Source organism: Pinus tabuliformis, chromosome 3_1, assembly GCF_031772625.1.
Source record: "Pinus tabuliformis cultivar Carrire ecotype Pingquan chromosome 3_1, CPIR1, whole genome shotgun sequence".
Classification (NCBI taxonomy): Eukaryota; Viridiplantae; Streptophyta; class Pinopsida; order Pinales; family Pinaceae; genus Pinus; species Pinus tabuliformis.
The window spans coordinates 244,554,552-244,571,823 of record NC_142301.1 but is presented as its reverse complement, the minus strand read 5'-3'; the positions used below and the strand labels follow the sequence as shown (position 1 = coordinate 244,571,823).

At 38.1% G+C, this 17,272-nt stretch overlaps 1 protein-coding gene across 1 annotated transcript in view; it reads right to left on the bottom strand.

Annotated features, from left to right (window-relative positions):
- The window catches only part of LOC149186714 (putative methyltransferase PMT23), a 91,545-nt gene that overhangs the window by 19,753 nt on the left and 54,520 nt on the right, over positions 1–17,272 (bottom strand). Inside the window, exons 4-5 of the mRNA XM_089411095.1 lie at positions 6,945–7,215; positions 6,740–6,850 (exon numbers count right to left, since the gene is read on the bottom strand). Coding sequence (XP_089267221.1) covers positions 6,740–6,850; positions 6,945–7,215 — 382 coding nt within the window. The remainder of the gene's footprint in view (positions 1–6,739; positions 6,851–6,944; positions 7,216–17,272) is intronic.

Genomic DNA, 17,272 nt, shown 5'->3' with positions numbered 1-17,272 from the left:
CTTGGATCTGATAATAATGTGGAATGTTTGATTAGATCTGGTTGTTTTGTAGTTCATGCATTTGTGCATGTTTCTAGACTTTGTTTGCACATTGTTTCAATGGACCATATAATGGTTTTGAGAGAACAGAAATCATGAGCTAGTATCCTGTTGTGTTCTGAAGAGGTTATGTTGTTGTGTAAAGACTTTTCATGAGAGCTAATTTCAAGGAATAAAAAAATCTTCACTTCGTGTCCAAGGAAGGGCAAAGAGTGTGTTACACTCATGGTTAGAGATAGGTTCCATCATACTAGGTTTACAAATGTCTATTGTTTATTTTCTCAAAAAACATAAGCCTTTCAACATTTATGTAAAAATGCAAATTGGCCAAACCCTTTTGGGAATGGATAACTACTGAGCACTACATTCTCTCTATCCACTTTCTTCATTGGAAAGGAGTCATCGTTCCAATCAAATGGATGTTTGGGAAAGGTGGATAGAAGCATATGGGACACCATAAGCTTGAATGGTATCTACTTTTGGGAGAGGCAATTTAGAACCATCTTTAATGGGGATGTTGTGTGCTTCATTTGGAGAATCAAAACTTTCAGTTCAGATGCAATAGAGATTGCAACTAGGATACGGATCTTCACAAAAGACAAAGATTTTCAAGACACTAAAGCCAAAGTGGATATGTTGCCTTTTTTGCCTATGCAAGAAAACACAATTTTCATACTCAGGTTTGGGCTACTGATATGACTTGTAAGTACTCCCCTTTGATCGTTAATGAAATATAAGATGCATTTTCTAAAAAGTAAACAAATTGTCACTTTTAAATTTTGTTGAATTTTGGTAGCTGTGATCGGCATTCTTCAATTATATTAGCCCACAAAAATAAAAGAAATGAAAACAACAAACCTGAATTCAAGTCGGCTCCAAATAAAAGAGGGAAAAATTAAATTTTGAATTTGAATTAAAAGTGCTCATGCCACCTTTAACATATAGGTCAGCCCAGCACAAAGAGATGTGCCCCTTGGGCACCACAAGACCACTATATATACCAATTCGTCTTTCTCATTGCACACACAATTCGGATCATCTTGTGAGAACATCGAGTACAGGAGGAACCACAGATCTATAGTGAAGGATGAAGTTTGAAGTCTGTCTATCTGTTTTTGAAGTAAATATTCCCTTGCAAAGGAGGCCAAGTTGCTCCTCTTATCTCTGTCTACTTAACGTGAGAGAGGAGTGGAAGAAGTCTATCGAATCTGTTCTGAGGAGCTGAAGCCCTACAAGGAAGCTTCAGGCGTCGGATTTCTCTAAACAGCAGTATAGAAAAAGGCTGCAGGCAGTCTGAGGTAGGCCACAGGCTGAGACAAGAGGACTGCAGGTAGACAATAGGGGCCGAGATGCTTCAGGCCTAGAAGAAGCCAACACAGCACTACCATTCTGTGTTGATGAGTTGACTTGTAATGTCTGTTAGGGCCGAATTTTGGCAGAAGGTTGACAGCTGGTTGACGTAGCCCTAAAGGCTAGCAGAAGGACAAGGAATTGCTAACTGGAAGATCTACACAAGTTCTGAGGTCTGTCTAACCAGGTTTGATCAGCACAACAATTTTTGGTCTAGGCTGACCAAATTTGACTATAAAATCAGAATGTATTTCTTGTTGAATTGGACAATTTCGCCTAAGAAAAGGTTGGTGGGTATTTCTCTAATTAGGGTTTTCCTAGAGTAAATTCTGGTGTCTATTCTGCATTGTTCTTCTATTGTGATCTCTATTGTCCTACTGCATTTATGGTTGAATTTTCTGAAGTATAATTGCTTAATGATAATCTGGAATGTGCTAAAGTAATCGCAATGTCATTGGAAGTAATTATCAGTAGCAGAGAATTGTGCTTGTCTATATTGCACTTGAAAAATCAACAAATTTAACCCTCATAATGTTGGCAAAAGAATACTATCAAATAGCATAAAAACTAGAATGAGACAAATACAAAAAAATAGAGAGAAAAAACACAAAGTACACAGTTACCAAAAACATTTCACCTAAGATCACGACCTTACATGCCACTGACCATGCAATTGGCAGTAGTTCAACTAGATGGGAGATACCCATTAGAAGAAAATAATTGAGCACCAGAAAATAATAGCATTGATAATAATCATTTTTAAACATCATCGAGTAGTGAACTATAAAGTGAACCATTGTAATCTCAAGCACTAATGCAAATATCACAGAGATATCACAATATTTGCAACATTTCGGGATTTATTCTTCAAGCCAATATCAAACCCTTTAAAATTCATGATTTTTCATCTACCTTAAAATATTGTGATTTTTTACTAAATATCGCAATTATTTTGACAATATATTAAGTTGATTGAAAAAAATCTTCACTCCTATAAGAAAGTTCGTAATATTATCCCAAAATGTGATTTTTTGATTCATTTTGCAAAGGGCAGTAGCAGATCAACACAAAGGAGCTTACTCGTTATCTTCCAACAATATTGAAACGGGTAAACAAATGTTGTTATTGTCATTCGCAGATATATTGTGGAGTGGGGATTGATCTCCCATCAAGTGTTTTCTTATTCCCAAGATGTGTCAAATTTTCAGCTTGTATTTAATTTTATTTTATTTTCAAGAGGGAATCAATAGCATTTCTGTCATTGGAGATGACTTGGGGTGATGAGATACATTAATTATATTCCTTATGTGAATTTATGTTTTGAATTCGAGTTCTAGTGTTGACAAGATACCTATCAATGTCAACAACTGATGTGTGATGTACCATTATTTGACATCTTACTCAGCTTATATAATAATTTCTTTCCAAATATATGTGATTATTCGATGTTGTTGTTAGGCTTAAGTTGGTTTATTTTTGCCTATGCTTTACCTAATTTTTTCACTATCCAAAGTCCATGATCCTCAATGATATATTGTATCAATATTTGCAACATTAATCTCAAGCACTCCAAGTTGTTTGGAGTTATCTATGTTGCATGAGTTTCTGGGATGTGGGAACGTTGGGAACTTGGCTACAGGTGTCGAGAACGGCTAGAGGTTTCCCCAAAATTTACTGGAAACAGCTAATCAAGAGCGGTAATATTATATAATATAAAAACTAAAAATATAAAAATATAAAATATTTCTTAATTATAAAACTTATATAATAATCAAAATTAATATTGAACCAAAATATTCAAATATTCAAATCAATTTAAATATATAACCTCTATTATATATAAATATATTCTTTGGGTGTCCCTTTCCCTGAATCTCTCCCTTTTATATATATAAAATATTAAAATGTCAAGTTCATTAACAAGTCTTTCAAACAATCTGGCTTAAAAATACAAAAGAACAGTTTTACATATGTTTCTCTAGTTATTCTTAAGAGAAAAAGTAAAGCAACTTTAATGTTTAAGCATTGACTGCCACATACAATATGCACATGCAATCTTCTGAGATATATATACGTAAACAACAAAAGAAATACTCATTAGTATGACATCCCAGATATCGCCCTTACATTGAGGTGCCACACGCTTCCTTAACCCATCAAGAGATTGCTCCATTTTCTCAATTAAGGATATCGGTGTTAAGGATGTCTTTGGCCTTTCTTCCTGTGAAGGTTGCAACTTAGGCTCATGTTTTGTAGGCAGTTCGGCATATTTCTCTACAGACCTTGTATTCCCAATACCCAGGGAATGTCGGAACTCCAAAAAAAATAATCTTCAAAGCTCCCGGAACTTTCCCAAGCTCCCACTGCAGCTCCCACTAAAAAGGGAACGTTCCCATACTGTTCCAAAGCTCCCGGGAGCAAGGGAACCATTGGAACGGGTTTCCAACTCTTGGAAGCGGTTCCCATGTAACAGAGGGATTTATGCAATAGAGGGATATCACTGAGACCATCAAAACAATAATGGGGAGGAATTAATAATATTTAAGAAAAATAGAGAAAATTATCAATGGGATCTTGGTTAGATATTAAAAAAGGGTAAGGTATGTAATCCCACCAATTTGCAAATCTCCTAGATACATGGTCCACCCTAGTAGCTTTTGGGGTACTCCAAAAGTATCTTCAACTTGCTAGGAGAGCATCATGTCTCCTAGACCTCGTTGATGCTTCATGGACACATGGATAGTTTAGTTTGGGTGGATGATTGACCTTGGCTAGAGCATTGAGATGGTGCCTTTGCCTAGGAGGATGGTATCTTAATTGGTTTATTGACTAACCCATTAGGTTCACACAATGGTGGAGTGATTTGCTCGACTACGAAAGGAATCAACCTAGGAGGAGGAGCATTGTGCACTTAGAGGCGCACAATTTACCCTCACAGTTGACCATAGGATATAAGGTATGTGATGTATGGATGAGCATGCACATATGGAGGCAACTTGCTCTTAATTTGCTATACCTCAACTAGATGCTTATGTGGCATTCTTCTTTGGGGCATTGGAGATGTTGTGACAACATGTTACTTGCTTGGAGGACTCCTTGCACTAAGAAAGTGTTGGACTTTCTAGAGGAGGGTGTTAAGCCCTCAATAGCATTGGGTTACTTGGATGCTTGCATAATGGCTTGGAGTTGACTTAAGGAAACCTGGTTTGCAACAGTGATCATGTACATGAAATAGACACTCAGTAGCAAATGGCTTGGGAGAAGCAATGGAGTCTATGGACTTGGGGTAGAGGAGCATGGACACATCTTTGAAATGACATCACATTGTAGCCTTGATTGTGTAGAACATCACCTTTGAGCTTGACATGTGTGCCCTAGGAGTGTAGCACTTCATATGTGAGAACCCACTCATTTCTTGTTGGTTGCTTGTAAAGGTTGAGGCCCACATTTGTATTGTTAGCCTCCCTTACCTTTCATATATATAGAGGAAGGAGAGAATCATGTCTCTCCATCACTCATCATTCATCTTGTGTTTAGAGATGGAGTGCTATAGTTCATGAGTAAACCCTAGAATGTGGAGAGAAGAGTGTTTTGATCTCTCTTAGGTTTTCTTCTTTGTACAATATATTTCTCGTCTTGAAGGTGATAGGGTTTGTTTGAGCACTTTTAGTATCTTGAATACTACGGTTAGAGTTTCATCGCTTGGAAACTTGAAGATAAGGTTTTGTCGTTTAGACCCCTTGGTGGTACTTGAAGCCAAGGAGTCTTGCTAGTATGATAATAGTTTGTGGAGGGTCTTAAGTGGAGCTAAGTCTTCTGCGGTTCTCCCTAAGCTAAGATTTTGGAGAGATAAGTGGTAGATCTGTGTGATTATTGGCTAGTATGGCTTTATTTTTCAATGGTGAGATGCATAGGAGGACCCATGATAGGTGATTGATTTGTTCTAAGGATTGTCAATATGTTTTCACCTATGAGGCGCATATCTACCTTATTGTTGATTGGCTGACTTGTTGAATTGAGGCTTTTGTGATCCATAACAGTTTTAAGAAGGGTTTCGGCATAAATCACATGTAGAAAACATTTGTCGACGCGTTTCGAACCAACCAATGTGGTTCATCGTCAGGACGAGTTGAAGAGTCGGATCATGACTGCATATTAAATAGGGAGAGCAGATCTTCCAAACGGCTAGGTGTGACCATCAACGGCTATATAAAAACGGCTAGATTTGTAAAGTTATATTAAAATAATCTTATAATGTTAATGATGGGTTAATAAGTCAAAAACTAATAGTAATAATAAATAATATAATATTATAATCATAGTAAATAATTTTCTTCTTAGTAATTAATTTAATAATTTATATATTTTAATATTATATATTTGTATTTTATTATATTTTATTTTATTTATATATTTCTATTTAATTATTAAATTAATTTATTTAATTATTTTTTATTTATTTATTCATTTAATATCCAATAGGGATAAGATATACTCAATCTAGGTAAATAAGTCTAGAAATCTGTTTTCACCAGGTGAGATTAGTGTTTGAAAGTGGCTCCAAGAGTCCAACCTCATCGAACTTCATACGGAGAAAACAAAATTTCGTATACCATTCAAAATTCATCAAACATAACATTTTTCAGGATTTCATAATTGATGGGATTGCAACATTTTCATTGGATCTAGCCGCAGTCAACCTACAGCAAGTCGCATATGTTCAGAGGTAGCGAAGGCTGAATCAAGGTGTTTTCACATCCTAGGTAGGCCGCATACAATACTGTAACATATCTGTTCATTGTGGAGTGACTTGTGATGGTTCCAAGGCCTACATAGTGCAGGAAGGCAGCATTGAAGGGCTGTTAGTTTGAACAAAGAATCACAGTGTCTTGGAGCTGAATTAGGGTCACTGTGATGCCCTAACTAAAGCTCAGAAGTTTGCACAGAACCCTTGGGCAGCAGCAGCGTATGTCACCAGCTTCAGAGGACATTATGTGACTGCTCTAGAATTGCAACTTTAAACAGGCCATCTATTTACCTAAGGTCAGAGTTTGCAAGTCAATTTTGACTTTGAATTGATGTACTCTCTCTCTCTGTTTCTCTGCTGAACAATTGAATAATAAGAAGAATTGATCTAGGGTTTTCCCCATCTTGGGGTTTTTCCCTGGCTTGTGCCAATTATTGTGTTCTCTTGTCTTGGCTTGTCTTCTGCATTAATGTTGAATGTTCTTTCATCTTATAAGTCAATGACTAATATGATTGCTAATATGTTAATTGAATAAAGAATGGGCTCATGAAGTAACTGACCTAAGCAAAGAACATGTTAAAATTAACAAGAACAAATACTCACCTTTCCAGATCTGAACATCCTCTTGACCTTTTTTGTAAACAGGAGTAGCTGACCATATAAAATAACCCCCAGGTCTTAAAATGCGATTTAGCTCCAAAAGGAGCCTTCCACCTGAGAAGCTTCTCCACATCAGATTGACGCATATTATTGAAAAAATAGAACATCTACTCCCAGCCTATATTTACTTAGATTCTTACAAACATACCATCTGCATGCCATGGAACCCGACATCTTGCACAGTGCACAATATCAAAGATAACACTTGGAAAGGGAAGTCTTTGGGTGCCCATCACAGCTGATATTGCAGGTATTCCTCGTTCAAGAGCAAGCTGAACTTGTGCTTCATGCTCATCGTTAGGTGCAAAGGACATGGTTAAAACATCTTTTTCAAACAGGAAGCCTCCAAAACTGGCAACACCACAGCCAACATCCAGAACCACTCGGCTATGCTTACCCCATGAAATGTCTGGTAGAGCCTATTAACACCAAAAATCAAATTAAATCAATACCTTTACCGCTCAAAATGAGTGATTCAATAGCTAACATGACCCTAGATTATCCTAAACTAAAGATACAGTATGTGACTGCACTGCTGAATATAGTTTATAAATCACTTTGAAGAGTTGTTTTACTGAAAATAGATCAAATCAGAAGATGAAAGAATAACACGCAGTGAGCAAAAGTGATGACAGTTAAACAATTCAATAAAGAAGTACTATGTACAATAGCACTTATAAATCAATATTCAATAGGTCAATAATGCAGCATATGGCAGCATTATCAACAAAAAACCTCCGATAAATTCATATTCATGAACCAGAAACCCTTGGTACAGGGAATAGTTTGCCACTGTCACTGAGATCCATGTATAGAAATTGTGTAAGGATTACATGCAGTTGAACAAGTAATCAAGAGATGACAAAGGTACTCACTAAGCAGTATACAAAACCTTATTAGCGGTATCATGATTCATGGATTGAAGTATTTTGATAAGAGATACATCCATAATTTTTTGATATATGTACAGATATTGAAAACTCCAACCTTAAGTTATAACCATCATAAAAGCTCCAAAAACGTGGGTACTCAGAAAATATAAATGAGTTTCTTGATCTCTTCCTTATCATCTTAGTGCTAATACAATTTTTGTGTTATTATTCAGCATCAGTTCAATTGAAATTTGACAACAGATCAAGAGCAGATAATCATCTTTGAACTACTTCAAGCAACAGGAAGAGAGTCGTGTAACTCCACAATAGGAAGCCAAACTGCAGACCTCCCAATGGAGATCTAACTCCAAACATCTAATGCCAATTCTCATCAAAAACCGTCAAATAAGTAGCTCAACTTTACGTTATATCACCATATAACCCCAAGCACAAGACAACTAGCTTTAGTGTACCAAAGCTTATACCACAGTAAGCAATAATAAAAGCAGGGTTGTGGTAAAAGCAGGGTGTCCAGTCTGATACGCTGACCCTTTTAGGTTGAATCAGAAGAGGAAGCAAAGCCATTCACAGTGTTTGATGCATTTTTTATATCTTTGCAACATAAGACTCGGTTTTTCACAACAACAAATACAAGTGTGGTGCCCAAGAGCACAGCCACCCCCTCAGCTTACCTGGAATTTCAGATTATACCTTGTGTGGCAAGCCCATGTAATAAAATAAGAAACCATAGGGACAATAAAGGTAGAGCTGATATGATCAAAGCAGCAAACAGATACACGTGGCCAGAAAGTCATACATATGACAAACATCATATTCATAATAGCAGAATTAGGGCATTCGATATGGAAATTCAGCTAAGAATTGACTCACCCAAATACCCTCAAATTCGGTTATGACAAAAACAATAACAAATAGGTTAGAAAAAATGATTATAAAATAGAAATGTGATTTCATTTATAACATGGACAGTGTAAACTATTCAATAAATAAGGCAAATTAGGAAGTTCTTCCCTATAGGGAACACTTTCAAAATATGCTCTCCCAGGAATTTTAAATATCATTGATATGTTTTTCATATTTAATGAAATGTGTACTTTCGATTTTTGTTCCAATTGTAATTTCAATACATTTTCTTCTGAATCGTGTCAAATCTGAATCCAAGTGTGTATATGGTAACTGTTAGTGCCCAAAATCGTCTACTTTACATGTAATTGGGCTATTCTAGGAAGGCTGATTATTGGAGGCTACATGAGGGTCATTTGCCAAATATTTTTGGGGGTAGGTGGTTGAAGTATTCTTGGAGTGCTATCTTAGGCAGTTGAGCCTCTTATTGGTGGATCTCTATTTTTACACTTCTCTCTCCTCTATCAATCATTTTGCAAGCAATAGATTGTTGAAAATGTAGCTTGGAAGGTGATTCTGCATTTGTCAGATGCCATGACATGCAGAAAATCACCAGTAATTCTCTCACAACAATTATTTAATTATTTGACATTATTGTCCAAATTTTATAAAATTAAAAGGGTCAACTTGAAATAATAACCTGACCGTAGATCTCAAGCGTGGAGATGCAATCTCAGCCCTCCATCACTCTGGAGATTAGGTCAAATAATTATAAAACAGGAAATAGGTCGTTGGAAAGGCAGATTGATTGGCACAAGAACTGGGCAATCAGCTGGAGCAGAGAGTTGAACTGACAGCAAAGTGAGTAGCAGCGAACAGGCTAGTTCAGGAGCAGCCAGCAGGCAAGGAGGCCAAATACCCAAGCCGTACAGGTCAATCCTGCAGGGTAGAACTGGGCCGATTTGACAAGGCCGAATTTGGCCGGTTTGACATTGGCTGAGCTGGGCCGATTTGATTGGGCTGTACCAGCAAAATTTCTGGAATGATTTCAATTGGGTTGTATAGGCCAATTCTGCTGGGTCGTAGAAGCCGTAAAACACTTGGTCGTACATGCTGAATTGTGTTCAAGCTGTAACAATGAGATAGCTGAGTCACAGAGACAAGTCGTACAACAAATCAGCTAGGTTGATGGAGGTTGCACCGGGCTGGTCAATGCAGGAAATTTCTGAGTATAACTGTTGCTGTAAATTCCTGGAAAGTACTTGTAATCAATTTTCTGAAGCTGAAAAGAAGCCCTAATTTGCTGGTTTTCCCCACATTATGGTTTCAGGGTAAAACTGTGTCAAACAATTTATGTGCTTGGTTTTATGATTCCTGAATATTTTGTGTTATAAAATTCAGAACTGAAAGTAATTTTGTTTCTATTCTGAGTACATATTCTATTGAACATAAAACCTGACTTGGGTTCAAGAAAACTAACATGGATAAAGGTTACCCACGCTTTCTTCTTTCCACTTCTTGGTTCATAACTTCTAGAAAGTGTGTGATTGAAAGCTAACAATAGAGTATAGGTGTGGGTTGAATGACTCAACAGTCATCAATGTGATTAGTTTTTTATCCCATGTGATGTGGACAATTTGAAAAATTGTGGCTTCTCCAAGATCTTTGAGAGTGATTGGTGTTCCTACCTAGCAATGATTTGGTAATAAAGATTTATCACTAAATTTCTTGGAAACCATTACTTGTATTCAATTCATCAGGACTTCTAAAATTTGTAGACTCTTACTTGCTTTTATTGCATGCAATAGGAAATTGAGTAGCAACAACCAAACAACCTTTGTTTGCCCAATTGATTGGAGTAGAACAGTAAGGGTTCTGCTTGTCTAGGTGCCAAGGCTAGCAGAGGGACCCACAAGATAGCCAATTAGCAGAATTATTAATTTAATTAACCATTTCCTAAAGTTGGACTTAAAACAAAATCCAAAAGTCAACTTATGATTTAATCTCAGCACTTCATTAGCTTTTAATCTTAGCCATTGAGAGAGTTGGTGGGGCCTAAGTTGAATTATACGAGGGAATGGGGGCAGAAGTGGCCAATTTTGGAGAAGGCACAAAGAGTGTCTGTTGACTCCGTGAAAGGAGCTACGGCTTCAGCAGGCAGCAAGGAAGATCAGTGACCAAGAGGCAGAAAAGGAAGGGGCCAAACAGCCTTAACTTAGCCCAGAATCAGCGCGACCATGCAGTGAGCTAGTGTGCGCAGAGGAAGCCCGCACTGCGCATTCGTACAATGCATACACGGCTGAGAGAGGCCGTACGATAGAGGAAGTGCAAAGGAGTTGTTTCTAATCTGCTTGGTTCAGCTGTTTAGAGGAATTTGTGTAGAAAATTTTTGTATACTATAGCCCTTCCCAATTTCAAGCTTTTGCATAGGTTTAATGGCCAAACCCCATCATAACACATGAACTTATATACATGTTAGCATGCATTTAACTCAAAACATCAAAGACTACTCTACTGTTTTGTTTTCACAGCTAATACAAGGAATAAATGCAAGCAAACACACTCAGAAAATTACAAAGTGATTTGGTCCAATGACCCTGGAAAAACCCACAAGGGAAAAACCAATTTTCAAGGAGTATTTTAATTGCTCTTAAGAGAATTTGTACAGCAGAGAGACAATCAACTTATCTCCCTTTCCTGCTTGTAGAAGTCCCTGACAGATTACATAAAAAATTGAGCCCCCAGTCATAAGCTCAAACTAATACATGCTTTGATTTCTGTGCATAAATACCCACTATCAATGCCTTGATTTTTTGTCAAACTGAGTTGTACCCTTTCAGAAATTTCACACCACTGTTTTCTCATATCTGCCTTGAGTTTCATGCCTAGGGAGGGTAGGAAATAAAGTTGTTTGACCACTTCCTTAATGCTCAGCCCAAGACTGTAACTATGGAAGACTTTAACTAGTTTGAACAGCTGCTAATCACAACTTGAAAAACGCTGAGACTCCCTCTCAGATGCTCCAGAAACCAGCGCTGACTTGCGGCTTGAATCTCAGTCAACAAACACTGGAATCACGGCCTGCAAGTCTAGCCCGAAATTTTAAGGATTTGTGTCAGTCACCTACAACAAAAAAACTTGGATTGGCTGCATCTCCCTAGTTGTTCGAGTGTTGAAATTTTGATGTTCTGTGTTGTTACAATCACCTAAAGCCAGAACTTCTTTATGCTGCAAAATAAGTTAAGTAATTGTAGATAGAACTTAAACCATATAAACCATATGCACAATGGAAAACAACCAAGAAGTCAATGAGACACAGAGAAGTTAGGCCAATGACCAGGGCAAAATCCACAAGGAGAAAACCCAACCAGATTCTTTTTCTATTAGAAATCAATTGTTCAGCAAAGATACAAAGTACAATGAGCAAATGAAGAAGTTCACCCAAATCTGAATAAGATCTATGATAGCAGTAGCTGATGCAAACACTGAATCACTTTGGATCTCCAGGATCTGATCTTGCTCTTCAAGACTCTCTTTTTCTCTCTCTCAATCTTCCTCTAGACTCTCCAACTCTTTCTTTCTCAACTTCAAATTCTCTTCTCACAAGCACAAGTGTGTCAATTGAGGATGAGAGGCACAAATATATTGGAAGAGCAAAGAGGACCAATTCATGAGGGAGTAACTCATATGCCTTGAAAAGTTACATATGCCAAAATAGAAGTGTAACTTATGCATTAAAGAGGTCTAAGAGGAATCTTTTTATGACGAGTCATTAAAGTGTGTAAGAGGTGTGTAAGAACATATGACATGATTGAAAGACTTGAATTTCGTTTTAATAATAATAAATAACATCGTAAAGAGGACAATAGTAATAATGTCCATCATGTATATATGATTACGAATTGATGGCAGGTGATTTACTATTTTTGAAAATTCATGGTTGCAAAGATAGACATAACTTTTTTTTTAGAAACGCCAAAAATGAAATTCCATTCAAGGAAATTCATCCCATAGTTGTCAACACTCCCTCTCAGCTAGGGATAAATTTCCTTTTGATACAAAGATCTTTGTTATCTTTGCTTTGGAACAATGATGTTACAATCTAATGAAGAAGAATCGTCATAGGGGAGATACATCCATCACCCTATACACACTTGGGGGATCCACTTGTCAACACATAACAAGGATCTCACACATCCAAGGCTCATCACTGCTTGGGGGGATCCACTTGTTATGAAACCAGCTCAAGAAAAGATAGAAAAGATAGATCAACGCCTTATAATTCAACCTCTTCGAGGGGGCAACCTCCTTTACATTACATAAATGAACAATTCTTCGATGATACAAATGAAAAGACCTCCTTTCTATATATAGGAGTCCAAGGGGTCATAACATAATCAGAGCCGACATAACAATAATAATGTAAGGGCACAATAATAACAATAGTGGGCTTCTATGGGGCACAATGGTAACAATATGGGCACTACATGGGTACATCAATATAATAAGTGGGTTGTACTAATAACAATAAGGGGTTACACTAGTAGTATAGAGGCCTAACATGCCCCTCTCCTTCAAAAAGCGTTGTCCTCAACGCTTGAGTAGTTCTTGATACTTCTGTATAAAATTCTTTTCCTCCCATGTGGAATCTTCAGCGGGTAAGTTCTTCCACTTGATGAGATACTCTGAAATTGATCGATTTCGTAGCTGTCAGGTTCTTGTTTCTGTGACTGCTCCAGGTTCCAATATGATTTTTCCTTCCTCTTCAATTTCTGGAAATATTGTTTGAATTGGGATCTTTTGCAACTTTTGAATAAGTGGCCATACTTCTTCGTCCTTCTTCCATTCATCCCTTGCTTCATTTATCCAATCTGGTTGGATAATAGAAATAGCACAAAACAATGCTTCCACATCCTCATCCTTGAAGAGTCTTCCCATTCGGTAAGGTCGCCATTTTTTAAGTGCATGTAGTATTGCCAACATTTCCTTCTCATAAATAGCTTGCTTGAGATGTAGCAGTAAAAATACCCAATCACCTACATCAAAACATTTTTCACTACGATGTTGATCTACTTGTTGTATCGTTTGAGTTTGCACCGAAGTGGCGTTATCCTTTAAAATTTGGAGAACTTGTTGTTGATGCTCAATGTGATCTTTCACTGCTTGAACCTTTTTCTTCTTGATATGTCCTTCTATCTCTGGAGTTTGAGGAGTGGTAATTTCTTCCAATCCTTTACAAGATATGGTCGGATTCATTTCTTGATGCTCGATGTGATCTTTCACTTCTTGAACATTTTTCTTCTTGGTATGTCCTTCTATCTTGATAGTTTGAGGAGTGGTAATTTCGACCAATGAATTACAAGATATGGTTGGATTCATTTCTTCTTTATCGATGTGATCTTTCAATTCTTTCACCTTTTTCTTCTTGATATGTCCTTCTATCTTGAGAGTTTGAGGAGTGGTAATTCTTGCCAATGCTTTACAAGATATGGTTTGATTCATTTCTTCTTTCTCTGGGGTGGGGTCCTGGCGTATATCTTCTTTTTTTATGTTTCTTGATCCTTTTCTTCCTCCTCTTCATATTCTATGTAAAATAATTTCTTCTCAGCACACTTATGACCTTTAGTGCATTTGCTATCACAATTGTAACAAAGCCCTTTTTCTCTTTTTTCTTCCAATTGTTGTGGTGTAACCCTTGTAGGTTGTGGAAGGCTAGGAGAAACAACATTTCCATCTTTATAGTTGTGAGGGGTATGCTTCCTGGTTTCTTTCCAATATGTCACAAAGCCCTTTTACTCTTTCCAATTGTTGTGGTGTTGCTCTAAAGAAGGTGTTGCTCTTTGTATCCTCATAATGTGATGTCATTTCCTCTGTGAAAATTGACCACGTAACAAGTTGTTTACGAGAACAAAGCCCTTCATACCATAAAAATTGATCTGGTTCTAAATATGAAGATGCAATACATACCTTTTGTAACAGTGGTACACCATGTAGATCAAAATATTGCTCCATCTGAAGTATCCAATTTACCGGATCCTTGCCATCAAACTTCCTCATCTTGTTTTTTCTTGATTTTAGGAGCTCGATCTTGAAATGACTCTAACTCTGTACTTTCGGATCTTTAAGTTCTAAAATTGTGACCTGTAGTAGCCCTCTGTGTCCTCTTTCCAATGCCACAAGTCTGACCCAAATTGGATTCTCCAAGGAAGAGTTATGCGAAATCTCCCACAGTGACTTGATTATAGACTAGTTCAGTAGAGCGAACTTGTACGACGTGCCACGAGTCACTATTTCGACCTTTGGATCTGAAAAATGCATACAAGAAACTACAGTCCGTCCTCTTTCTGTACCTTCTTACGAAATTTCAATCCGATCCCTAGAGAGAAAGTTATGACGATTTTCCCCAGGTCATCTGTTTGGAATGTAATTCAGGAGTCTGCAAAAAGACCAACTTCCTCAGATCATATCTCTGCAAATATAGTGCGAAAAGCTCTGAAATTCGGACCCGAGGTTCAGTGCGATTTCTTCTCAAATGGGTTTTTTTGCAACTTTTGAAACATCGCTGAAAAAAAGTTATAGAGAAAATGCCACGATGACCTGTTTGGAGCAATGAAACCCTAGAATCCAAAGCTCTGATACCAAATGTTATGAAACCAGCTCAAGAAAAGATAGAAAAGATAGATCAACGCCTTATAATTCAGCCTCTTCGAGGGGGCAACCTCCTTTACATTACATAAATGAACAATTCTTCGATGATACAAATGAAAAGACCTCTTTTGTATATATAGGAGTCCAAGGGGTCATAACATAATCAGAGCCGACATAACAATAATAATGTAAGGGCACAATAATAACAATAGTGGGCTTCTATGGGGCACAATGGTAACAATATGGGCACTACATGGGTACATCAATATAATAAGTGGGTTGTACTAATAACAATAAGGGGTTACACTAGTAGTATAGGGGCCTAACACCACTTGTAAACACATGACAAGGATCTCGCTCATCCAAGGCTCATCACTGATTGGGGGGATCCACTTGCCAACACATGACAAGGATGTTGCACATCCAAGGCTTATCATACATGAACACCCTCTCTAGGAAGGGTCACATCTGTTAGTCCAAGTTGCTCTTTAAAAATCAAAAACTTTCCTTTAGGCAAAGGCTTGGTAAGAATGTCGAAAATGTGGTCATCAATCGCTATATGATGAAGTCTCATTGCTCCTCTTTGCACCATATCTCGGATATAGTGATATTTGATCTCAATGTGTTTGGACTTGTCACGGAACATGGGACTTTCAGCAAGTCGAATCGCACTCTTATTGTCACAGTAAATCACTATAGTATCCAATACTTGCTCAAACAGCTCTCCAAAGAGCTTCCTTAGCCATACTACCTCACAACTAGCCATGCTAGCAGCAATGTATTTTGCTTTAGCCATGCTAGTGAGCCCGTTGCCGGGAACTGCACAGTCCGCAGTCCTTGCCCTTCAAGAAGGTTGTTTTGCGCAATCCCTAAGTCCAGAAGACTCCCTTGACCTCCAGAATTGCGCAATTATGCCTCCTAGTTTGCCTTGAAATGCGCACTTCGCATCTTCAACCCTCAAGACTTTTCCTTGCCTACTGGGACTGTGCAATGCACAGAAAACCCAGCCTCCCTTAGCCTCCAAAACTGCGGAGATGCTTCCTCCAGTGTCCTTCCATCAGCCGAAGCTCACTGTCTCCAGAAACTGTGCAATTTTGCCCTTCAAGCCTCCCAGTTGCTCAGTCCCCTTTGCCTCCTGAAACTGCGCAGTCTGTCCTCCCAGGGCTCCACCCCGCAGCCTCCACTGCCTACTTGAACTGTGTAATTTTCTCTCTCAGTGGGCATTGCGCAATTTTTCCCTTTAGTGAGGACTGTGCAGAAATATCCCTCAATCTAGCCTGAGTGCGCACTGCACAATCTCAGTGATTAAGGTCTCCCCTTGTCTGCTTGGAACTATGTAATGTGTAGTCACTGAGCCCTTTCTCCTAGCCTGTGACTTGTCCCGGGCTCAGTTCATGGATAATAATGCATCATCTTAGACTAGGGGGTTTTCGGATTGATGTCGTCCCGTAATGAGTGAATTGCAGGAACAGGTACACTATCAAGTCATGGCGAGATGATGAAGAAGGAGAAGGAGGGAAGCATGCTTAAAGACTCTCTTGCAGTTGAACTCACAAGCAGATCTATCAAGAGGAAGCAAATGGGCACAAGTTTGCAACTACCATGCGGAGGAGAAGAGAAAGCATATCCAAGAAGACATTTAGCACTCAGTAGTAACAATGACCTGACATTGCCACATCATCAAGCAGTCCATGTCAGCAGTGTCATGTCATGTCATGATTAGCCATATGCCACATCACTATTGTGGACCATGTGTATTGTATTCAAATATATTGTAAAGTGTAAGTCCAAAGGGCACACATGAATAAGAAGAGTCATGTAAGTTGAAAAGTCATAGGAAGTTGAACAGTGATGAGGGTAGTCAAAGAGTCACAAGGGGGAAGCATCACCCCTTGGTTTTATATATATATATATATATATATATATCCCCCTCATTGTATGAGCAAGGACTTTTCACCTTGGCTCCTCCCACAAGGCATTAGAGAGATCGGCTAGCTCTTTGAGGAGCAAGGAGTGGCTCAACTGCCCCACTACTGGGGCTAGTGATGTACATTGTAAACATGTGTCTTGGAACTTTTGCTTAGTAACAGAA